Here is a 27,182-nt window from a genome sequence, read left to right as displayed (position 1 = left end):
CATTTCAAACCAAAAATCTCTCTCTCTCTACGTTAAGTTCTTTAATTAATTAAATATATTCTAATACTATAAAATCAATCCAATATATTGTCATAACTACATTTAAAATAATAAAGGCTATATTAACCTTTAGCCCAAAATAAAAAAATACTTACACTTTAAAATTTAAATACCTATCAATTTGAAATAATCACCATAAACATAAATGATCTGAACAACTTGTTTTTTAGAGAGAAAATGTTTAATAATTCTATATGTTTATTAACACTCAAAATTTGGCATATCATGCAAAGCAATACAGAAATTTAAGTGCCACATCATAAAGATATATGCTGTAAAATTTAAGGATATGTTTGACCACTATTCTATACATTCAAATAGCACAGCATTCAGCACTTGCCTAACATGATTGGTATTAACTTTATTCTATTTTTCTTGCTTTTTAATGGCGTGGGGAGGAACTTTATAAAAGCCTTAGGAAGTCATATCAAGTTTTTATGATCAGAATTAGAGGCCATAATGTGCTAATGAAGACTCTTTAGATAAACATTACTTATCAGTAAATGCTAGGGTACCTGCTATTTTGTGGGGTAAACAAGTCTTTGGTAGGGCCTGCAGACAAGTCCTTTTGTAGTTTTTTAATTCTATATTCCAGACCTAGGACAATCTTGAATATACAACTCAGTATTTTATGACATCAGGTATACTTTCTCAATATCAAGGAAGTTCTGGTTCAGTTTTCAGGGTCTTAGGTATAAGCTTTTAATCTTTGGTATATGATTCCACAAATTGATTTTATAAAATCATTATAACATGCAAAAAAAGTGATTTGTCTCATTTTTATCCTGTTACAAATATATTTTCTCATATATATATATATATGTATGTATATATATACGACAGATATCATGGAATACATGACATTAACAAGTAATTCAAACACACAGTTTTCCTCTATTATGGATGTGGAGGAGGAAGAATCAAGAGTCTTCATTTTTAGCATACGAGATCATCAAAAATGAATATGCTGAAATAAGTTGTTTCTTGAATCATGCTGTTAAGATATTGCACATATTATATTTTTATTAATTTGCTAACCAAAAAGTCTATATAATGCCAAAAAGTATGCATTAAATTAGAATGCCAGTCTCATACAATAATTTTTTGGAACATAGTTCCATCCTTTGGATTCCTGACCCCTCTTTCCCCTGTCCATAAATCAAGCTGCAGGTATTGAAAGATACATGTGAATTCTGGACTAGAAAATATGATTTATTATAAATGATTCTCTAAAAGCATATATTCACTTTAACTTTATAGTAATACTATCTGTTGTTATAATCTAGTTTTCTTTTCAAACAAGGTTAATTATTATTAAAGTGGATTTTGCTTTTATTTAGTATTGTATATAGTGGTTTTTTTTATTTTATGGGACAAATTTTATTTCTCTTAAAGCCATTTCTTAGGAAGGTCAAATTGGTACCACCCACTTACACTAATTAGTATGCACTCAGGTATAAAATCTACACTAGAAAGTGATCTTTAGCATTTTCATCCAGCATATACAGATAAGCATTTCTTTGCTGAATGGTATTTGGCAGAGACTTCATAATTTGCAGAACTGTTCATTGGAATCAGTTATATACTAATTAGAATGAACAGTAAAATGAGATGAATAAGTAAGTCATACCTTTTTGACATTTTAACCTATGCATGCAGTCTTGAAAATTTATCATTTTAAGGATGAAAGAAAATGGATATAAAATAAAAAATGGTATTATAAAGAAAATATTTTTCATAATGTCTAAAATATTTTCCAACAGAATAATTTTAAGGACATTTAAATATTGCATGGTTTTAAACTTTTTATGAAGAAAAATTCACTTATCAGGATAACACATTCAAGCCAGCAATTATCTTTCTCCTTTTTTTTCAAAAATTGCACATATTGAATTTCTAAATTTTAATTATTAGAATTAAAAAGGCATAGCAAATTATGAAAAAATATATATTTATAAATACAAAAGGCCAATGAGATATCATTATTTGATATTTTATCTAAAGTCACTATAATACTATGTGGGAAAGGATTAAGTTGTTTTATATAAAGTCATGTTAATATTATGCATGGTTTCTTATCTACATTCTCCTATGAAATTACAAATTAAAATAATGACTTCATTTTGTTTTAATAATTAATACTAAATTTAAAAATTCAAAATCACTTAAACTATAATTTAGGGAAAATATTTGAATTTTTCCTTCTTCATTAGTTTTACATCATTTATTCAAGATTTATTTTTCTTTATTTCTTTGTTAATAGAAATAAGCCATATGCCATAGCTAGACTTAAAAGATTATTTATATGTATGTATATATTTCATAAAAGTTTCAAACTGAAAACTTGTTTCCTTTGAACCATGCCAGGCATGGACCATGTGTAAATGTAAAAATCAGATTGAAAATGAACTATCCCATATAGGAAGAGATTCATAATCATGGATATTGGTATAATGAACATATGACTAACTATAGATGCATATCCTAGTATATAGTAAAATAGTTCTGCCTACAACTTGGCGATTATAATTATAACTATAGTTTCTAGATTCATATTTCCAACTGGTTATTGGGCATTTCCAAGTATATGTCCAACAAAAACCTCAAGTTCAACATATTAAAACTAAATTTATTCATCATTTCCCCCCCTCAAATCTGACTTCCTTATCCTTAGTGATAAAGACTAATTACAGATACCCCTGCTTCTAATCCTCTGATTCATAATCATCACACTAGTAACCCAAAAGAATAAGGATGTAAAACTCAAGACTACTCATCATTCAGTATCTTCCGATCACATCATAATTCTTCTAAAATCTCTGCTCCTCTACCTGATTTCCCTAATTCTTTTAATTGGCAGCACAATATTCCCTTCCGTGCTTGGAACCTTGGAGTGATCTTTAGTCACTGAATCAAAAAACACAAGACAAAACATTAATTATTATATGATATATGCCATTATATGGTATGTGCTACATACATTGCTGGGCAGTTTTAAATTTCTCTTTCCTTTGTCAGTCTCCCATACCCCTATTCCTTATTAATTAAAATTTACTAAGTCCATTCCATTATATTTTGAAATATTCCCCATAAACTTCTCTCACCCTAGCTCAGGAGAATGTAAGCTCTGAAAGTAGACTGGTTCTTTGCTGTCTTTGAATCCCTAGTCCCTACCACAGTGCCTAGAACTCAGTAAATATTTGTTGAAAATGGAACTGAACTGTATAAAGGCATTCATTACTTCTATCATGAACTATCATGAGAGGGAGACTCCTAGGTTTTTCTATAAAAATTATCAGAGCACAAACCACTAACTTAAATTTTATCTTTTATGTTAAATAGCACTCAGAACAAAACAATCATAAATATGAATGAATAAATGTTGGCTGAATGGACTAACACTATTAACATAATTCTTTATAAGATGACCCACCCTTTTAAAATAATGAGATACTGACATTAATGTAAACAATGAATGAGAAAAATAAGCCCAACACAAAAAGTCTAGCTTTTACACAATGGTAGCAATAACACTATCTGTTAAATACTGTTTTTTTTATCAAAAAAAAGTAATTTTTAATCTATTTGTACTAAATCTATTTGAATTTTATTCTGGAGTGGAGAGAAACAGAATATAATTTCCTTTTATAGATGAAAAAACAAAAAAAGGAGGAAAATTATCTGGTACAAGATGAAATTAAGTGTTGTTCTAATTTCTGTTTCTAGAAAAAAGTTTTCTCTTTTCACTAAATTTCTAGCACCACTATCAAAGGAAACAAGGGATCCTACTTCATTCTGGAAAGAAAAAGAGTATGGAATGTGCAATTTAGGGCTAATAAACACTTGCCCAAATCCCAGAGATAGTGTGAAAGGAGAGGATCTTTGTGAAACTGATTAATATTATTAACTCTATCCCAATAAAAAAATGCTATTCTATTGAAATGACAGTGAAATTAGTGCTACGTTTCTTCTGCTTTTTTACTCTTATGTAGTTGTTCATTTTTATTAAGTACCATTAAAGAATATCTCATGATCAAATTCTAAAAGGGACTTTATTGAGCCAAAGATTCCTATTTCAAGAGTTGATGGCAAGACAGAGGTTACTGGATCCTAACCAAGAAAAATATTGTTTCCTCTCAGTGCTTAGGAGTGGAGTGAATTGCAGTGGACTAACTTCAAATTGTTCTTGGAGGCTGAAAATTTATTACTCTTAAAGCACAAAAGGCAGTGAAAGAGAATAGAAATTTTTCAAATTATTCCTTTAAAAAATATGCCTTCTATCATCTATTAATGGTCTAGGTTTGAAAGAAGTGGGTACAGAATTTTCTTTAACTGTAATCATGCTTGAATAGAATCCCTGTTACTTCAAAAGTTAAAAATAAAACAAACAAAAAAGTAAATATAATATCGCTTAAAATATTTTTAATAATTTAGAAAATAACTTTAATTTGCCTGTTCTAAGTCTGTGTGTGTGTGTGTGTGTGTGTGTGTGCCACACACATTTTTCTTACCTGGACAAAATTAAATAAGCACTGGCTATCTAAAGTAATTTGTTAAGTTAATATTACCAGGAAAATAAAATAATTGAATATTGGTCCAAGAATCCTTTCAAAATTACTACTTGATATATACTAATCCCTCTTCCTATTTCCACTTAGCTGTGATTATTTTAAGGTTGTGATTAAATTTATTTAGGAAGTAACTGAATTATAGTTAACAGAATAAGTCATCTTAATTAACTGAAATCCTTGATCTACAGGGGATCTTCTCCTGGGGTTCTCAAACTTGTTTTTTTATTTTTAATATGTTGATAAAAATATTTTAAAATAATTGGTTTTCTTTGCAATCCTATGATTTTATTCAGTAATTCTGAGAAAGGGTTCAGAGGCTTCACCAGACTGCCTAAAGGATTCATGACACAAAACAGATTAAGAAATCCTTCTCTAGACAAATAAAATATAGTAAAATGGATTATTTTATTGTGATTTTGATAGACTGCTAAAATAGGCAAATAGCTCTGCTAGTGGGTATAAACCAACTATTTTTTTACCTTCTGTAGAAATAGCTTATGTGGACAAATAGAATAATTAATAGATCAATTCAGGGAAAAATGTATATTTGAATGCATTATGTAAAAAGGGGAGTAATGTGAAATGAGACTGGAGAGATTGACTGAATCAAATTGCAAAGAGTTTTACATGTCAAAGGATGAATTTGCATTTTATTCTAGAGGTTACAAAGATCACCAAAATTTTTTGAATAGGTAAGTAACAAACTCAAATATATTTTAGGAAGGTTGGTTTGACTAGGTTGAAGATCAGTTGAGTTGGATGGAAGAGATAGTGGAGTAAGAGAGAGCAATTAGGAAAGTAATGATCTATAAATAAATAAGCAAACAAATAAATAAATAAGAGCTAGAACTCATTCTCCTTAATAAAACTAAAGTTTGGAGTGGCTGGTTTAGGGAGCTACTAAGATCATAGAAAAGGGTAGAGAACAGGACCACTTAACCCAAGGTCAATGGACCCTATGTGGACAGATTTCAGAAGTCTGTGAAGTTGGAAGAGAAAAAGAAGTTACATCTTTATTTTCACTAACCTCTAACTAAAATTTAGCATTTCATTCAATTACTTTAAAATGTTATTCTGAAAAGGAATTCATGACACTCACAAAAAGTTAACCTCTGGTGTAAAGTTAGAAGGAAACAGAAATCAGAACAGACATCTTGGCAGACAGGAGTGATGGCCCAATAAAGTGGATTGAGAAGAAGTTGTCAGAGGGAAAGGAGAAAATAGTAGAGAGAAGTGTCAAGAAAAACACAGAAAGGGGTGGCTAGGTGGAGCAGTGGATAAAGCACTGGCCCTGGAGTCAGGAGTACCTGGAGGATTCAAATCCGGTCCCAGACACTTAATAATTACCTAGCCGTGTGGCCTTGGGCAAACCACTTAACCCCTTTGCCTTGCAAAAACCTAAAAAAAAAAAAAAAACCAAAAAAAAAAACCCCCGAAAGAAGAATATCTATATTTCCAAACGAAATGAACAGAAAAGGGCACTGGACTGAGAGTCAGAAGACCTTTGTTCAAATCCTGGTTCTACAACCTATATTGATGTGAAATCTTAAATCTTAAATTTCTTTTGACCTTATTTTCCTCATCTTTAAAATAAGGGGGGGGGGTGTTGGGATGGACTCTAAAAGTAACCTTCAAGTTCTAAATGTATACACTAAGATTTTATATAATAAGTGATGAGAGAATAGAACTTTTTTTTTTGCAAAAGAACATTAGTTCTTGCTTAAATCGATTCAACTAAAATCTAGAGTCTAATAGAGCCTATTTATCAACACCGTCCATGTACTAAACAAAGGACACTCTGAAGAATTTATTTAGAAATTCATAAAAGATAAATTTCCCCTTAAGTTCAGTAATTTGGGGGTAAGAATAAGCAAATTGTTCAGAGTTCCTACTATAAAAATGATAAATATTATCTGGGTGGAAAAAAAATCTTGGTTTCTGACAAGAAAGTAAAATTTCGCTAGTTTAATCTTCAAAATACTCAAAAAATAATTTTTAAAAAATAATAATGACTTTGATAATAAAGGAATTTTTTTCAATTTACATGGTCAACAAGTAATAACAACATATAGATTTGTAAGGCTAATGGCTCAGTGCAATATATAATTGGGTCACCTAACTTCTAAGTGTTTGAAGGTTAGATATGAACTCAAATTTTCCTGATTCTATGTGCTCAGTGTTTTATCCACTCTATCACCTAGCTGTCCATATCACTTTATAGCCAGCATTTAAATAGATCTGCATGAAGATTAGCTTGTCTAATTCTCACAACCTGGTAAGACAGGTGTTATTTACTGTTTTTCTCATTTTTCAGCTTTTAGGGTTTTTTTTTTGGGCAAGGCAATGGGGTTAAGTGGCTTGCCCAAGGCCACATGGCTAGGTAATTATTAAGTGTCTGAGGCTGGATGTGAACTCAGGCACTCCTGACTCCAGGGTCAGTGCTCTATCCACTGCACCACCTAGCCACCCTGTTTTTCCCATTTTAAAGATGAGGAAACTGAGCCTAAAATGCTAAGTGACTTATTTAGGGACACACAGAGTTTCTGAGGCAAGAATTGTACTTATTTTTCTGATTTCAGATCTAGCACTATCCATTTGCACTACCTGGCAATCTATGATTACTTGTAAAATTATTAAAAAAAATCTTTACCAGTATCAGTTAAATTTATATGATAGTTGAAAATTACCTACAAAGAAAAAAAAGATTTCGTTTTGGCTAGAAACTATAAAATGAATTCCCAGGAACCATATTACATAAACATTCAGTCAACTCTTGATTATTCAAGAGCAGATTATCTGCAGTATACTGTGATTTCAAAGTCAATTTATTTCTATTAAGAAGACTTGCTTACAAAGTCATTTGTTGGCAAAATTCTGATCTTAAGTCTCTTGAACTATTTAGTTTTTAAGCAAAAAGCTTAAAGAAGGGAATTATTTCATCCAATCTATGGAAATCATGAATCAATGAAGGAACATGAATACAGGGAGAAAGATAACTTGGATAAGGGAATATAGAACCGGGAACAATTTTGAACTCTCCTGAGTCAGTTTTTCAGAGAGATTTCATTATTTTGTTTGAAGTATTGTGAAGTTTCACCAGAACCTAAAGGACAACTTGATTAGCCATGTTGAAGAAATTCATATTTTAAGTGTAAGTTGTCCACTTGTAGCACCTGCTTGTTTCCTACTTCTTCTCCAGCTGTCATATATTGAACTTTGTTGTATTTATTCTGTTTTAAAAAATCTTATTCATTTAAGGCAATGAGGTTAAGTAACTTTTCCAAGGTCACACAGGCAATTATTAAGTGTCTGAGGACTGATTTGAACTCAGGTACTCCTGACTCCAGGGCCAATGCTCTATCCACTGTGTCACCTAGCTGCCCCTGTATTTATTCTTTTTATGTTTATTTTGTATGTAGTTACATTCACACTTGCTATCTCCCTGATAGAATGCAAGTTTACTGGAGATTACTAAATTCATTATATTAGTATTTCAGAGCCTAGTACAGTGTTGAATGGTTCTCTGTTCTTGTTTCAACACTTTTGGTTTGTATTTTCCAAAAGTCTAAAACTATCACTTCTATGAAGATCATACATAATACCTATATTTAACTCTGATGTTATTTCCTAATCTATATGTCCAGCTATCCAACTATCTCCTGAAGTTCTGCTGACTCCTCCAACTCAATCAAACCAATATGGACTACTATATCTCAAATATACCCTGTGCTTAGATTAACAATCAAGAAAGATTATGCCAAAAGATTTACTCAATTGTTTAGCATTTGAGTCTGAAAATATGAAAATAAATTGGATTATCAATCAGAAATTCAAAAACAAAAGTAACTAACACATGAAATAAGTAACTTATCTACTTTCTATATAAGATTCTATGAATCAATGATATATATATATTCTTGCTAAATTCATTTGTGATATTAGCAAACATGCTATGATCAATAGGAATTGTTCAAAGATTGCTTATATCTTATATCTTATTTGCTTTCTTTTAGCTATAATACTTATATCAAAGTAGCATCACATTAGATATGGGAAAAAATTTTTGTTAACTTATATTTTTTCCCTTCCTTGATATGGAGTCCTCTTTTTTTCCTATTTTGTCCAGATTGGAAATATGATGGAAACTCATACTGGATCCTAGTCTGACCTACGCAGGTTCACTTTTCCTAAGACAACCCCAGTAGCCCACTGCTCCTAAGGGCTTACTTCATTGGTTCAAGAGTTAGGAATAGGTTTCAGACTATTGCAGCTGTTCTCCCTAATTCAAAGGATTCAGCCTCTTCTAGGAGCAGGGATTATAGATGAATACTATTCTAGCACAACTCAATTTTTTCAATAGTCTCTTCAGCATAATTTGTTCTAAAAGTAGTAATTCTTTTAAAAAACTCTAAAATAGACTACTCAGTATCTAATTGTTAAAGTATAGCTAATAATTTGACATCTCAAATTATTATAATTAAAAACATAAACTAGAATGAATTATTCTAAACATTAATTATGAAAATAAATGAACAAATAACTAATGAAAAATTACAGAAGCATGATAACAATTAAATAAATCATTTGTAATATAAATTAAACACTTACAGCTTGGTGGAAATTCAAATGTTTATAACTTCAAAAAGTTCAATGAATCTGGAATTTTAAATGTTTAATATTTTTCAACTTTTATCATAATTCAAACAAAATGAGTTTTCAAGCAAATCAATAAAAGAAATCAAATATTTCCTTTACTGAAAATTATTCCTTTGTAAGTGGATATGTCTTAACTGAAGAGAATCTAAATAAAATGCAACCCTCTTGAAACCCATAATTACTAAACAGTAGATTAAAACTATACAAAAATGAAAAGAATTATTTTATTAGTTATTCTGCAAAGTCTTATGTCAAATTCTGATAAACTGTGGAAATTACAAATTCATTTCTGGAAGGGCCTTTAGAAGTCATTGACTCTAATTCTTGTTTTGCAGATAAGGATTGTCATTTGTCTTTCCTTAAGAGAACTAATGATATCAGGAAAGTAATGTCTTGATTTATAAGTAAATTGGATTTAAGTCAGGTAGGGTTGTGCAAAGTCACCAGTCTCACTCTCTCCTCCAGAACCATTTGAATTCAGTGGCAAGACATAGATCAGCACAATTGAAGATGGCTCCATAAGTAGGGAGGTTAAGTGTCTTGTCCAAAGTCACACAGTTTAAGTGTAAGATGTTATTTGGATGCAATTACCCTGGCTATAAAACTAGTGATTCTTTTACTGTGCCATACTTTCATCCCCAAACAGTAACAATGTCAACTCATAATCAAGGAGGAAATTTAAACTAAAATCAAATTCAAGTTTGTAAATATTAATAAAAGTTGTGCTTTGCACTCTTTTTGTTAGTCTCCTTCCTTTCATTCAGGTCATATTCATTAACTCTGGGTGTTCTCCAAGGCACTATCCTGACACTTCTCTTTTTCCTGATGACTTCAGGGGTTTCCATTGTTTTTGTTATCATCTCTATGCAAATGATTCCAAGATCTATATATTTAATATTAATCTTTCTCCTGAGGTCCAGTCTTGCATAACCTACTACCTTTTGGATAAATTGATTTAGGTATTCCACTGATATCTCAAATGTACCATAGCCAAAACACAAGCCAATTTCTTTTTATCAAAACCCTTTCTCCCTCCAACTTTCCTATTATTCGTTTAAAATAATTTTTTTGGTAAGGCAGTGGGGTTAAGTGACTTGCCCAGGGTCACACAGCTAGGCAATCATTCTGGATTTGAACTCAGGTCCTCCTGACTCCAGGGCCAGTGCTGTATTCACTGCGCCACCTAGCTGCCCCATCCTATTATTCTTAAAAGTAACACTATTCCCCATTCACCTCTGGTTTGCCACTTCAGTATTATTCTCAACTCTTCATTCATACTCATCCTTTACATCAAATTAAATGCCAAATCTTATGATTTTTAACCCCATAAAATCATCTTTCTTTATATACACACCATCTTGATCCAGGCTCATGCTTGGACAACTTAATGCCCTTGTAATTTGTCTCCCTGTCTCAAGTATCTTCCCACTCCAGTCTACCTTCCACTCACCTACCAAAATGATTTTCCTAAAGTGCTGATCTGATAATGTAACCTGTCCCATCTATCACTCAATAAAATTCCAGTAACTTCCTTTTATGTCATAAATCCCACATAAAATCCTTTGTTTTGAATTTAGAGCTCTTATCTTTTGTTTTCTGGTTTGTTTTTTTTTTTTGGACTTAAGTGAGGGAGTGCTTTGCAAAGTCCCCAGCTTCACTCTTTCTTCCAGAGCCATCTGAATCCTTCTTGCTCTTCCTTATACACATGGCATTCCTTTCCCTGATTTAGGGACTTTTCCCTGGTGCCTACAATAATCTCCCTCACTTCTTTCCCTCACTTCCTTTAAAACAACTCTAAATCGATCTTCTGTTGGAGGCCATTCGTTTTCCTCCCATTCCTGTATCATCAGTGTCTTCCAATTGGGATTAACTTCCATTTATATTGTGTGTGTGTGTGTGTGTGTGTGTGTGTACAAAACCATACACAAATCTATATATTTTTAAAAATTACTTTTATTCTATCTTCTTCTTCATCAGAACTTGGGTTCCTTTAAGGCAGCAATTTTGTTTTTTTCTTTCCTCATATCCCTAGCACTTAGCCTAGTATGGGCTTTATAGTAAGTGCTTAATGAATGCTTGCTGATAGAATGACTTTGTTCATTATTATTTTTATATTCCACAGTTCAATAGTATCATTATCCCCTAATATTCTTCTCTGAACAAATTTTAAAAATATTTTATTATTTGAAATATCTTTAAAAAAAAATTTTCCTTAAACTAGGACACTACAGTTTTCCAATTCCAAAATATAATTTCCCCTTTTCCTTCAAAATAGTCCTGAGAGAAAAAGTTTCTTCAAATACATCTTAATATTTGTCACATTCTATTGAGTGATGTTTAAGATGTACTAAATTCTATATTCCCTATTAGGTCCCAAAGGTCTAATCCATGACCTAAGAGTATTATATATGGAAGGATTAAGTGCTAAGGATGCATACATCAAGAGGTACATAATTATTTCTTCAAGGAAATCCTAGAGAATTTCCTATAATAAGCACTGCATCACCTCAGAAGGGATGAATTAGTTTAATTCACAAATGGAGTTGGTCAGATGCCTGAGGCAATCAGTAGAGGGATCAGACCCATGAATATCCCTCTACTTTTGGAGCCTGAATGAGATAAGGAAATTATTCAATCCCAAAAAAACAATAACAGTAACAGTAGCAGCAATAACAAAAGCAACAACAACAAAACAACCCTACAAAATCTAAAGCAATAAGAAAACCTAATAAAAACTTGGGTATGAGAACTAGGAGTCAAACAGAATTTCAAGCCCAAGTTTGTCATCTGCTATCGTATGTACTTTAAAATAATATTTGTCTCAATTTTTTCATATAAAAAATTACTGTTTAGGAACTGTCAGAAATTGTTATTAGCTCTTAAAATAGTACTAAAATGGTATGAAAGTTGGTTCTTTTAATATAATTTGTAATAAGAATGTAACCTCATTTCCTAAAAACTTGGGAAAGTTTTATTATATTGCCAGATTACAAAAGAGTTGGTCCCAATTGTCTTCATTAAAGCAGAGTGCTTACTTGGCAATTGCATACATGCTGAACATGTCTATCATACATACATACATACATATATATATATATATACATATATATATATTATATAAACACTTATCAGGATCTTTCATTTTTATTAGATATCCCAATTTCTTCTCAATATATAGGAATGGAAAAAAGGACAGCATTGACATTGTATATTAATATGAGGATCCAAAGAGAGAAATACAGTAGAGTCTATGAACAAAGATTAGTGGAGAATCAATTTGTCAAAGAGGAAGAGTAAACTATATACAGACCACCTGGATAGAAAGAGGCAATAGATGAGTCCAGAGGTACTATGGAGAAATGATATGTGATCTGAATTAATAGTTGAAGTTTTTTCTAACAAAAACAGAGAAGATAATAATGGCTTTTTTTATATATGTTATGATAATTTCATCCATCAAAAGGTAGAGAAATCAATCAAGGAAAACTTCACTCTGCATCTCATTCTCAGTAACAGAAGTTACTGAGAAGTTAACATTCTCCTAGTAACAAAAGTAAACTGGTTGTTGGTAGAAGGTACCTGTTCCCTTCTAAATTTGCAAAAAAGAGAGAAAAACCTTTAGGTATAAAGGCAGTTTTTGAAGGGTACAGAAGATCAGGTAGGATACCGCTGTATAAAAATCTGCAGGAAAAGTCAGTCCCTTAAGGGAGGGCAACTCTAAAGAATGAAAATTTAAAGAGAAATAAATGATTTCACTTAAGTAGGAAAACAGGACTTGTCTGAAGAATCTAATGTTTATGTGAAAATAGGTTATTTATACAGCCTATCCTCTATAAAAACAGGAACATAAAACCAGATGACTATCATGGCTCTAAAACTAGTGTTAGAATTGCTTAACTCAGAATGAGCTAAGAATGGTGAGGAAAGCTAAAGACAAAAAAGGATTATTATTTTCTATGTGGATGATGATTCTTTGTTAACCGACAAATAAAAGAAAGCTCAATTATTATTTTATTGTTTTTTTCCTCCGTCAAGAACAATGAGATTTTCACTAGAAATGACATTACTAAAATGTCAAAGGGGTTGATAGCTAAGGTAAGTAATTGAGAGCACTAAGAAACTCTTAATAAATTCAGATTGCCTGGCATGGATATATCCTCAGGTACTGAAAGAACTTCAGATGTGTTTAAGTAACCATTGTCAATTGAAATATAAAGAATATGAAAACCATAGACCTGAAGTAGGGCAAATATCACAACTTTCAAAAAGGGAAGAGAACAAAACTATAAGACAATAAATCTGGTCTTAATTCTTTTGGGCAGGAAATTAAAATGGATTAATAAAGAGATTATTTGGTAAACATTTAGAAAAGTGATGATCACAAAGAATTAGCATAAATTTGTTAAAACCTTGTTATGTAAGACTATTTCATTTCATGAAAGGCATACTACTAAACTGATAAAGGAAAGGGGTATATGTGAATATACATACAGATATATATATATATATATATATATATATATATATATATATATTAGTGTATATGTAATATATATGCACATATAACACCTAGAATTTTGCAAAGTATTTCTAGAAATCTCCTGATTCCCCCTGATAACAGGTAGCTTCACTTGCATGATTATCTCTAAATTATCCACTATATACTTATTTGTATGTTGTCTTCCCCACAAGTTGTGAACTACTTAAAAATGGACTGCTTTTTTCTTCCTTTATATTCTCAGCACTTAACAGAGTATCCAATACTTAGTAGGTGTTTATTAAATATTTATTTATTGATGGACTGACAAAATGAAATATCTCAATTTTCGTGTGTAAAAAAAATAGATAAGTAAATCAGGATATCATACCATCAGGAAGATTCAGAACTTGTTACCTAACAGCATTCAAAGAGCAGTCATTAAAAGGCCAAAGTCCATTGGTAGGTATCTTTCAGTGGAATGTCTGAGGGGATCTGTGATTAGCCCAGTGCTATTCAATATATTAATCAATGATATAGTTAAAGGCAGAAGTGGCAAGCTCATATTAATAAATGACAGAAAATGGGAAAAGTTATAAAATTCATGTTCAAAAAACCAACATCACAAGTCTACAATGGGAGAGGCATGGTTGTTTGAAAAAAGATCTAGTGTTTTTAGTGAACTGCCAGCCCATATGACTTCATACTATGTGATGTGCTGGCCAAAAATGTTAACTCTGTTTTGGAATACAGTGGCAGAAATTGGGAAGTGATAGGTCTTTTGTACTCTGCCATAGTTCGTTGACATGTGGAATATTATATTCAATTCTAGCTTCCACAGCCTAAGAAAAACAATGATAAATTGGAGGGTATAGAGAAGACAGAAATCAGAATGACATTTATTCTTAAGACAAAATTAGAAACATTATAGCTATCATTTAGAATTTGACACATGAAAGGAGGACAAGAATTTTTTCTATTTTGCCCCAGAGAGCAAAAACAAAAACAACAGGTATTAGTTGAGAAAAAGAGTAAATTCAAGCTTGACACCAGGAAAATCTTCCCAATAACTACAACTGTTCAAAAGTAGATTAAGTGGTCTCAAGTGGCAGCCTTTCCTTAATCTGAGATCTTAAAGCAGAGGATATATTACTCTTTGTCAAATGTTATAAAGATTGTTTTTGAAGCTCCAAGTACGACAATTACATGACTTGTACTGTGACGACAAATTCAGTGTCCATTTCATTAAGTCATGCTTTTTCTTATATCAGGTCTAAAGCTGGATATGTGATTAAGTACCAAATACCATCTCAAATGACAATTTTGGGTTTCAGAAATAGTTTATATATGCGGGTGATCATAAAAGATAAGTTAGGAGGTCTTTTTATTGCCAAATTATTCATCAGAGTATTCCTTCCAATACTTATTGACATGGAAATTTTGACCTGCTTAGTCGTGACCTGGGCAGGTTCAACTCTCCTTAAGCAGTCTGGTGTCCCCTTAAAATAGTAATTCAGGTTATAGTTTGGACACCTAAATATGGCCTTAGCCCTAGTGCAGTTTAGAACTCCTTAGCTCAAATGATCCACCATTCGGTTAAGGGGAGGATTATAGACATGTGCCAGAAACACTCAGAAACATTTTTTTTTTCTTTTCCTAAAAAATAATTCCTATATTTTGTTAAATTACCACAAGTAAACTATTATATTTTCACACACATAAATGTATAACTTTCCTTTATTCTTAAATTTTTTTTAACGTTCATTTAAAAAAAACAATTCCAAATCATCTCTCTTCTTATAGCTCCTCCCCTAACCACTGAGAAAGCAAACAATAAAGAAGAATCCCTTATACATAATTTTCTAATGCTTATGACTGATTACTTAAAGAAATGCTGTCAAAATTTATGATTCTCATGTTGAAACCCAATTCATGTAATAGTTTTAGTACAGAATCTATTTAATATATTGAAGTTAAAGACTAATCAATCATGTAAAGTCAGGCAACAACTACCTAACTTAAATTGAAAGTGAACAGCTAAGACTTAAAAACCTGATCACATACTATGATGTCACCTATAAAATAATTAGATGACAATGGAAAATAATGTGGGTGATAAAATTACAAATTAATAAGAACATTAAAGATTAATGATAAAAATAGCTCCTTGGGATACTGTTCTTATAACTCTTTCCTTTAAATCAATGCTTTTTAACATTATGGGGAAGACATTCTGCTCATCTGCATAAGAACAGAACAGCAGAGGTTAAGAATAAAAAAATTATTACTTCTAATGTAATTAAAAATAGTAAATTAGAAGCATATACTATTATTTTTTAAAAATAACCTCACAATTTGATTTTGGGGATGAGAAAGTATTGTCCAACTATCATTATGATAGTAAAAAAGATACAAACACATTAACATTTACATTTAAATTAAGCTATTAATAGGAACTATTTAAATAATAGTAACTATTTAAAATAATCTAATGAAACAAATCAATTTTAAGGAAACAAAATCTATTATTACTTAGGCACTCACATATTTTTCAATTCCAAATACAGATACCTTTTGTACTTTAAAGCTCACATAGTATCCTAAAATAGGCTATTTACTAAAATTTACTCATCAGTTAAATATTAGGTACCACACTGAAGGGAATGGAGCCATGTAAAACTAGAATTAAACTTCTACTTACATAATAGTTCTTGAAATCTTAGTTTTGTTTCCAGATATGATTGAACAATCCTTTATTATGGGATTGTAGCAGTATTCAGCTATACGATTTAAACATAATCCATTCGAGGTAAACAAACAATATCTGTATAATTCTTCACAATACTAATCGAATTCAACATATTTATCATTAGATAATGTAATGTCAATTCATATCATGAATTATCTATATAAAGAAACATTGAATGGACTTTTTCTTAGGCTTCATGCTAAAGAATCTCAAATTTTCATCACTAGGAAACAATTTGTAATTAAATATAAATAAAACTTTTCCATTTAGAGGCTGAGTTTAGACTAAATCATAATCAGTTTAAATAATTTTTTTTAGAAATTTATAATTGTGTAGTACTAAAGATTCAAGAAGAATAAATTTCATGTAGAGTTGGTTGTCAAGAAACAAAATTATTTGAAGCTTTACATTATGTTACCAAAAAAACCCCAACCTACCAGACCTAAATTTAAAAGGAATATAAATCAAATATGAAAAATAGATCCTGCTTTTATCAAAATACTTGTAAATCTAAATTTTGCTTCTTTTCTGAAAATATAGTAATAATGATTTAAGATCATAAGGTATTTGTTATTAACATGTTCAAATTAATTTTAATTAATTTTTAATTCAATATAATTTTTCAACTATGTAAATTAATTTTTACAGTGTTATGTCTTGGCTAAAAGCACAGTTCAATCTTATTGCCTCAAAAATATGCACCTTCTGGTACAATTATTTATGTATTTAAATTGGATGTGCAAGAATAAACTTTTCCTAGGTATAAGAAAATCCTTAAATGTCTATGAAAAACAAATAATGAATGAATCAAATTTCTGCCCTTTTTAGTAGTTACAACATAATGGGGGAGGGCATCCTACTTTTGAATATTTTTCAATTTAATCAGGAAATTCACAATTAACTAAGTTCCCAAATAATTTACCATTTGCTTTATAAAATGTGAACTTTAAGTTATGATACTAAAATCATTTGATATCTATGATCATGGGTGCATACATGTGAATGAACGAATAAATCCTTAACCCACCATATCTTTTTCTCCAGTTTGCAAGCAATCACCCGTGAAAAGTATGGTGTAGATGATAGGATGATACTGTACCTGATTGGCTCTGGAGGTGGTCATGGGATCAGATGGAGAGGACTTGGTGGTAGTTGGGGATGATGGCAATGTCTGGGAACAAAGCAGTTCAGGAGCAAATCAACCTTTATAAGCCTTAAACTGATCATTTAAACAAACCGAAAACAAAATAAAATAAAATGTAATATAACGAGAAAAGAATCCTGAGAACCAAATCATCTACTCATTTGAACTTAATGGAATTTAAGGTCAATTAAGTAATGCATGTAAGTCTGCATGCATAAGCATGTAAAAACAAATTCATGAATTGAAATCAAGATGGTGATTGGGAGAAATTCACATGAGAAGTAAGAGGTATCCTGACTATATTCATGTACTGCGGATTATTTTCTTTCCCCTCTTGCCTTCTTGGGGAAAAGAGAAAATAAAACAAAAATTCCAACAAGTTCAATGAGTACACTTCAAAGAGTACTTCCAAAAGTCAACAAAATGTCTGAATTTTGAAGAAATGGTGAAATGAAGTTTATTTTTACATAAAATTAACCATTTTTCTTATCTGTCAAAATAACCAAGTTGATTCCATGTAAATTCCATGTCCATCTTTAATTATTTTAGCTACTAAATTCTTGATAAAAATTTGCCTTAGAAGATATTAATATTTCAATAAAGAGCAATATGTGAAAATGTAAACATTAATATCATGATGCTTGAATATGCAACCAATGCCATCACAGAAATTACTGCATTAAGTTAAAATATCATTCACTTGTGGGAAAAAAAGTTAATGCATTGTAGCAACAACCTGTATTAAAAAAAAGAAAAATAAAATAGGAGTACATTTACTAAAGAAAACATTATTTTAGAATAAAATGTTTTGTTAGATCAAAGAAACACTTAGCATTACTTAGCAATAGCCATTTCCAGCTCATAAACTTAAAAAAAATTCTTAGATTTCAATTTAACAATTATAGTGATAGAATATTTATTCACCAAAACAATTAAACATGCCTGATAGAAGATACGTCTTCACATGTGGATTCAACTTTGTGCATGTGTTTGTATTTTGAGTCCATATGTATGTGGCATGCACCTATATATAATAGTAGGACTTGTCATCACACAAATATTAGGTAAAGCATCTCAGGCACATAGAAAAGCTTAATTTTAGCAGTTCAGATCATAATCTTAACTTCCTTATAAAAAAAAGTATTGGTGATATGGAAATAATTCTTCTACATTTAATTTATCAGGTTTTCTGATATATGCATGTACACATCTGTCAGAGAGAAAAAAATTCATAGTTTCCAGGATATGTTTAATAATACTGGGAAAAACTGATTGGATCTAGCTAGGCTCTAGAAATGATTTCAATAGATTTTTTATTCAATAAGTCTCTGCAAGGCTAGATTGTCACTAAGTATTATATTAGTGGATAAAAATTCAGTGATATTGGATAAATTTGAAGATGGAAGATTTTGAGAGAAGTAAGTCCTGACTTTGTGATTAAATTTTAGTCATCATCTTAATGAAAACCTGACTGTTCTTCAAAAATTCTTTCAATTTTTAATTGATCTTTAAGAAGCAGCACAAATGCTTATCATAATTCAGACTTTATTTGGGTCAAATATTGAAATCTTGGCACTGCAAAGACTGAACTTTTTCATATAAATTTTTCCATTTACATTACACATGTAGATATGTGTGTACCCATACATAATTCACAAAAGTTATAGTGTGAGGCATACACCTTTATCCCTATTACTGCATTAATTTAAAACATCATCTCTTATTAAATCAAGATTAGAAAATTCTTAAAATAAGTTCAGTTGCTAAGAACTAAAAAAGAGAACCTATAGAACTGTCTCACAAATTTGTGAAAGCATTTGCATTTATGTATGGTAAGACTACTAATCTTTTTCTACATAGGTACTTTACCTAAATAAGGCCTAGTCAGACTTTGAGCTACTTTACTGTAAGATGTAAATCGACAATTTCAATACTAACCTTTAAACCAGTGTAAGAGATTCAAGAGTTGATGATGATCCTTTTTAGCTCAGACTGAGCAAAAGGTCAGTCTGAGCAAAAAAATCAAATTGAATTATGGCTTGTCCACAAAGTTGGAAGAAAGAATATTCCATTATGAATAACTGGTCACTGATAAATTGAAAGACATCTTAATTGGAAGATATAATTTAGATGGGAAAAGTTATATAGGATAGTTGCTGTAGCTCTGTTCTCATAGTATCTCCTTCCTTTGTCTCTTTTCTCTCTCCCAATAGCAATTTTAGCTTTTGTTTAGACAAATGATTATCTAGAAATTTACTTATAGCTATAGCTATCATTATCAGAACTTCATTATCCCTAAATGAATACTTTAATCATTACTTTTTTCCAAGTTTTTCTCGCTGAAAAAATTGTGTATAGATCATTTTTTGTAGCAACTTATTCCCAAACATATCCCCAAAATGCCTTTGTTAATTTAATTGCCTTGTGTTTTATTTATCAGTACCAAATAACACTAGAACTTGAATGCTAAATGAACAAGAACTAAACCATAATCTAATTTTCAATTCAAATTTACAACCAAACTTGAAAGGTCATTTAATGATTGCTATTAACTTAACAGGACCAAAGTTGCTAATTAGTTAGAACTAGGAGCAAAAACTGGGTAATAAAATAAAACCTTGAAGTAGAATATAGCTTGCCAGAACCTTTAATTAAACAGATGTTTAACAAAGAAAACTAATGCTGAGAAAATGTCCTTATGGCATTGCAATGTCCCAAATGAAGAAAGTTTAAATTATATGTATCATGCCATATTAACTAATGCAAGAAAGTGGGCTAATCCTGGAAAGGTTTTCAGGAGGAGTTAAATTTTAACTGAGGGTTAAAATTTTTTAAAAATGATATTTTTCCTCAGTTACAAAGAAAATTCAGTTAACCCTAAGTGCACTCAAGTTAATCTAGGTTTTTGTTTTGTTATGAAATTACAACTTATACTGCATGCTTAGGGGGCAAACAGAATTGTTTCACTTAGATCTATAATATGGTTTGAATTTACTGTACTCATTAATTCTTCATTTAATGTAACTCTCAATATAATGAAAGATCCTTAACAACTGAGTATCATTTTTCATTTTTGTCTCTATATACTCTATATAGTCTATCTTACAAACTTCCTGACAGGTGCTTAATAAAAGCTTCTTGAATTTATTTTAAGAAGGTATGGATTTTCACATTTTCTTCATACTATAGGAGGTATCAATTAACTTAGTAGAAAATTTCCCCTTTTTAAGCTAATAGTGCAACATCATTAAATAAAAAAATTTAAAAACCCTATACTTTATATAACATGAACTCAGTTAGTTATGAATATATTAATGAAAATTATATTTTGTCTACAAAGCAAAAAGAAATACCACAGTTGCCTAGTTAATTAAAAAACTAATGACTTTTATTGTTTTCATAGGCACTTAAGTTTCCTAATACTCAGATATTCAAGATATGAAAACAATGTGTCAATATTTTGCAATTCCCTTAAAAAATGAGAAGAGATGGAAACATTCTGAATTCAATAATTTCACAGAAAAATCCTTTAAACAAAATTTTTTCTTTATACACAGATATGTATAGATGTGTATATATGTACACACACACACACACACACACACACACACACACACACACACACACTTGCTTTAATATGTACCTTATAATTACAAACAAGAAATGACAGATGTCATTGTTCCCTTCCCTACTGAAAAGCTATACAGAAAAATTATAAAATGCCTCCTAAAATAGCAGCAGGAATGACGGACCATTTAAAAATAATTTTTACAGGTAAACAGTTAAATTTGTACAGTATGAATTTAGATTTGGTAGCTATAAGTTAAATATCATTGAGGTCACACAAAATATTTCATAAAAATGTGGCACATATCATATAAATGATCAAGTCAAGAGACATTTCATGTATGTTCTCCCAACCTTTTATTAGGTTCACATTTGTTAAAGGATAACATTTTTATAGTTTAAAAACAGTGAATGGGGAAGGGTACATTTATTTTTAGACCTATTTATTTTTATCCACTCAAATAAATAAGCTTAATATACTTATCTGCATAACTTGAATGATTACTGAAGATTTATGCTTCAGACTCTCTTGAAAGGCTAAATTTCCTATTATATAAAGTTTGAAGAACTTTAGTGATTCTAATTACTGAACAGGGAAAGAAATTTTTAAAAAATTTTAAAAGAATTTTACAATAAGTAAGCTCTCAAATTTTGAAAGTATTAATGTTCTAGAAAAGAGAATTAAAAAGTGATTAGAAATTATCAAATAAATTCTTATTAAGAACCTCTCAGGTTTCCTATGACTGTAGCTCTCCCATAAGAATAGGTATAGCACAGAGTACCTACAGATGGTTAGAGACAATTGTAATGCATTAAACAGCAAATTTGAATTCTAAATCTGCCTGGCACTGGCTTCTTAAATTAAATGGGAATATAGATCTCTCTAAAACAAGTGTGTCCAACTTGTGGCCTGCAGACTGTATATGGCCCTCAAAAGCCCAATGATGTGGCATTATTACATTTCATTATTATTTTCATTGGTAATATAGGTTACACTCTAATCAGAAATATTAAATTCTATTTGTGGTCCTTGACAAGTTTTTATTCAGTGATGTGGCCCAGAAGAGCTAAAAGGTTGGATCCCATTTCTCTAGAAAATAAATGCTTAAAAGAGTAAATGTTATATCCCACATATAGAAGCTCTAGTTTTTCAAATTCCTTATATTTCAGTTTTTAGCTAACCAATAAAGTATAACTAAAATTGGAAATGTTTTTAACAAGCCACAATGACTTGTTCCACTACAAATTTACTTCCACTTCTACTTCCACTTAAATGGACATTCACTGCTGCTTGGAAATCCTTTTATTCAGCTTTTGAGATTTCTTATTGCACTAGATACAATGACTATTTCATATCTTTTCCACTTTCTTCAAATTTCCCTATCTTATCTCCTCTCTGTCACTTCTAAAAGATGACCTAGCTTATTACTTTAATGAATTGATGAGTATCTCTATATGATCTCCTTCACCTTCGAATCTCATCATCTTATATTTCTATCTCTACAAACATTCATTCTCATTTTGGGGCCAAATCCCAAAATTAAAGATAATCTGTGCCTTGGAACCTATTCATTATTCTTTCCATCATCTGTATATTAAAAATATCTTTCCAATGTTCATTCTGTCTACAAACACAGATTTCTTTCTTCTTAAGGATCAACAAAAAATTCTTCCCTTATGCCTATGATTGATCCCTCCTTTATTACTTCTTTCAATTTCAAAATATTTATATGAATAGACAATAATAATGTCTCATTTCTTCATTACCCAGAACTTCAATAACTCCCTCAAGTCTGGCTTCCATTCCTAGGAATCTAAACAACCTTCTTAACAGTCTCCAATAATCTCCTTCTTAATAATACTTTATTTTTCCTCCTCAAATCTCTTTCTCCTTGATTTTTTATAGGCTTTTTACTCTTTACCACCCCTTATTTAAAACAATCTTTTCCTCACCACCATAACACTATTTTTATTTAGGTTTTCTCTTAGTTCCTTAATCACTTGTTTCTTTCTTTCTTCCATATATTATATATTTTCCAGGATTCATAAGTTTTCTCTCATCTTTTCTTCCCCATCCATAGACTTTTCCTTGATTAACCAATCTATTAATATGGTTTCAATCATAACTAATACCCAGATTATTCTCAAATTTAAATTGTCAATTCCAAACTTTCACATCTGCATCTCCAATTGAACTGAATAACTCTACCTGAATGGACTTAACTTGAATATAATTTCAACCAAAACTGAAACCATGATTTATCATTACCAACTATACTTTAACTACCTTTTTGAATGTCATTTATTCACCTAAACTAAAAATTTGGATGTAAAAAACATAAAAGAAAATAAGTGGTTAAAGATGGTTCTAGGTTAGTCATTTTCCCTTTTGAAAGGCTTTTCAGACCCTTCTTCATTTTCACTGCCATGACTCAACTTCAAGTGGCAATGAAGAGGTCAAAATGGATATTTCAAAGGGAAACTGACAGGACTTCATGACTGAATTAGAACTAACTTTGACTAATTCCTTTTCTTTTATCCTCTATATCTAAAGTTACTGTTATAACTTTAAATTGAAGTGATGATCACACTTCATGCCTGAATTTAAACCTTAGTTTCTGTCTCCTCTAATCTAGTCTGTACTTGATAGTACATTCTTCAAAAAGGTCAAGAAGCTTGGCAAAAATTTAGAACATATTAAAAAAGGTTGATATGAGATTTTGGGAATTAATGATTAGGAACCAATATGGATTTTAAAGAAAAAGTCATTATAAACTCATTTCCTTTAAAGATTAGCACATCTAAACTTGACAATGTCTTTAACAACATCATTTTGAATAAGCATGTAAAGATCTTGGCTGGGCAAAAATGTCAGCTAGATTGAAAACTAACTGGAAGAGCTGACCGACACAGCAGTCATTACTGTGACAATGTCAATCTGAAAGAAATCTTTCATGGAACTTTACTATGTCAAAAAAGTTTATCTTAGTTTCTATCCTATTGAACATTTGCTATCATTGACTAGAATGAAGTTAGATGACATTCTTATCAAATTGTAAATAATATACACTATCTTGAGATTGGCAGAAAGTTAATATGTTAGAAGGCACATCTGAATATGCTATAAGGGACAATCTTAAGAAGATTATATTTAATAAGGATAAACACAAAGTCAGATACTTGAACTCAAAATGAATTGCAAAGGAATAAGATGAAGGTGAATGTCTCAAATGGTTGTTAAAAAGATGTGGGGTTTTTTAGTGACCAGAAACCTCAAATAAGTTAATAATGAAACAGGGCAGCCAAAATATTAACATTATACTTTCATGTCTCTTTGAACTCCTCAATAATATTTCCTCTAGTGATGCTGATCCTAAACCATCTTATTGGTGATTATTATTCATATTTCCTCTAAACTCACCATGTGCAATATTGGGGGGATGGGGTAGGGCTCTACCTCATATATCTTAGACTTTTATGTTGATATTAATAAAATATATGGTTCTCATTCCTACTACATGACTGGTCCATCTTTTTTCTCAGTCATAATTTTCTGATAGTGCCATTCATTCACACTATTTCTACATAATTTTCCATTTACAGTATAATTATGATTTTAATTAAATATTTAAATGTATCTGTGATCACTCAATCTATCAAAAAATATGTAAGTCTTTTTAAAGTGTTAGGCAATGCGTTTATGAATATAGGTGTTCTCTCCATCCATGTCTCCCAACTTGTGAGACTCTTCTTCCAAGTCTTCCCATGTGTTTGCCACAGGAGGTACAGGAAACACATTGGAGGCCTTTTTCAATTTCTCCTGACATCATGAAATCAGTGAAATACAAAGGTTCCCCATCAGTTATCCCATTTGCTTGCTATATGAGTAGCCTCTTTTCTTTTTATGATATATTTCCTTCATTTCCTTCATGGTTTGCTTTATTCCACTTTTTTTTGGGGGGGGGGGGTTATATGTTGCCTCTCACTTCTACCAGAAATATGTTTCTACATTGCCATCAAAGGCTGAATTTTTATTTTTAATTCTTCAGAGGTTTCAGAGTTCCATGACTCAAGGTCATTAAAACAGATACTGGAACTGAAAAAGATATTAGACCTATTTGGGGAGGTGGGGGGAGTTTGGGATCATTAAAGAAATGCTGCAATTTTCAAATTCAATTCGGCTCATGTTCTTCTTGCTTAATTCTGAGTCCATTTGCACTGTCCTAGTCAAACTGGTAAAATACAGAGGTAAACTTAGATTTGAGTTTGAATTCTGCCTTTGCCACTTATAATCTGTATGGATATAATCTGTCTTGGATCGTCACATTAACTTTCTAAGATGAGTTGACTCATATGTAAAAAAAGGGAAGTTTCATTGTATGAATTCATCCCTTCTAGCTTTCAAACTATGATCTATAACCTCAATGATAATATCTGCTAAATGTAATCTTAGATTGTATTGGCAGAACATGGGATTGAGATGCATTAAAAGAAGTAAGGGAAGACAGAAGTGAGGAAGGTATGCATTCCAGGTATGGGGGACATTCAGTGAAAAGGCATGGAGTAGTATGTAAAAAACAGCAAGTAGAACAATATGGATGGAATGTAAAATAGACAAAAGTGTGTGAGGTGTCAGAAGCCTGGAAATGTAGGAAGGAACCAGGTTGTAAAGAGTTTTCAATGTCCAACAGAGTATTTGATATTTGATCTATGAGGTAAGAGGGAATTGGTGGAGTTTTAATGAATAGGATTAGATATACAATAGAATGACATAGTCGGACCTGCACTGTAGGAAAACCATTTTTGAGTAGAACTAGAGCAAGAAGAGACTTGAAGCGGGGAGACTAACTAGGAGATTATTTCAACAATTCAGGTATGAGATGATGTGATACAGCACTAGATGGTGGCAGTATTAGATGAGAAAAGGCATTATATATCAAAGATGTGAAAGCAGAAATAACAAAATCTGGCAACAAACTACATATGAGGAATGGGTGCAAGGGAGAAGAGTTACAGATGACTCCAAGAAGAAAGCCAGAGAGCCTGAGTAACAAGGACAGTGACCCCTCAACAATAATAGTTAAGGGAAGAATAATGGATTTGAAGTGAAAGATAAAGCATTCTGTTTTGGACACATTAAGTTAGTGATGCCTCTAAGACATGCAGTTTGAGATGACTAAGAGGCAGTTGGTGCTGTGGGAACTGGAGGTCAGAGTAACTAGGGTTGGATATATAGGTGTGGAAATCACCAGCATAGAAACCATTACTGAACCCTCAGGAAAAGATGATATCACCAACTGAGTTAGTAGAGAGGAAGAAGTAAAGAGGTCCAGCTCAAAGCTTAGTAAGCATGACCTGGATAAAGCATCAAAATAAAAGGCAAGGAGGAGAATCAGGAGAAAACACTATTTTGAAAACCTAGAGAGGCTTGAATATGTGGGAGGGAATGAGTGACACTGTCAAAAGTTGCATAGTCAAGAAGGATGGGGGTGGCTAGGTAGTGCAGTGGATAGAGCACTGGGCCTGGAGTCAGGAGTACCTGAGTTCAAATCCGGCCTCAGACACTTAATAATTACCTAGCTGTGTGGCCTTGGGCAAGCCACTTAACCCCATTTGCCTTGCAAAAACCTAACACCCCCCCCCCAAAAAAAGGATGAAGATTGATTTCACAATTAGATCATTGGTAACTTTGGAGAGAGTAGTTTTAATTGAATAAGAAGGTTAGAAGTTAGAAATTCCATGAGAAGTGAGTGAGAATAGAGGAACTGGGGGGCACCTATGATGGCTTTTTAAAGGATTTTAAACACAAATATAGGATTATTACTAGTGAGACCAGTTGAATCATGTGAGTTTTAAGAATAGGTGCATGTTTGTAGGTAGCAAGGAAAGACTAGTAGATAAGAGTTTGAAAATTAGAGAGGGGGTGGTTAGGTGGTACAGTGGATAGAGCACTGGCCC

The 27,182-nt window shown here is 31.3% G+C and overlaps 1 protein-coding gene across 1 annotated transcript in view; it reads right to left on the bottom strand.

Annotated features, from left to right (window-relative positions):
• Positions 1 to 27,182, bottom strand: part of NOVA1 (NOVA alternative splicing regulator 1) — a 159,063-nt gene that overhangs the window by 3,835 nt on the left and 128,046 nt on the right. The window contains 1 exon segment of the mRNA XM_074235401.1: positions 17,613 to 17,684. Within this exon segment, the coding sequence (XP_074091502.1) occupies positions 17,613 to 17,684 (72 nt within the window).

The sequence above is a fragment of the Macrotis lagotis genome, chromosome 4, assembly GCF_037893015.1.
Source record: "Macrotis lagotis isolate mMagLag1 chromosome 4, bilby.v1.9.chrom.fasta, whole genome shotgun sequence".
NCBI lineage: Eukaryota > Metazoa > Chordata > Mammalia > Peramelemorphia > Peramelidae > Macrotis > Macrotis lagotis.
The sequence above is the reverse complement of the archived record's forward strand: the minus strand, read 5'-3'. Positions and strand labels throughout refer to the sequence as shown.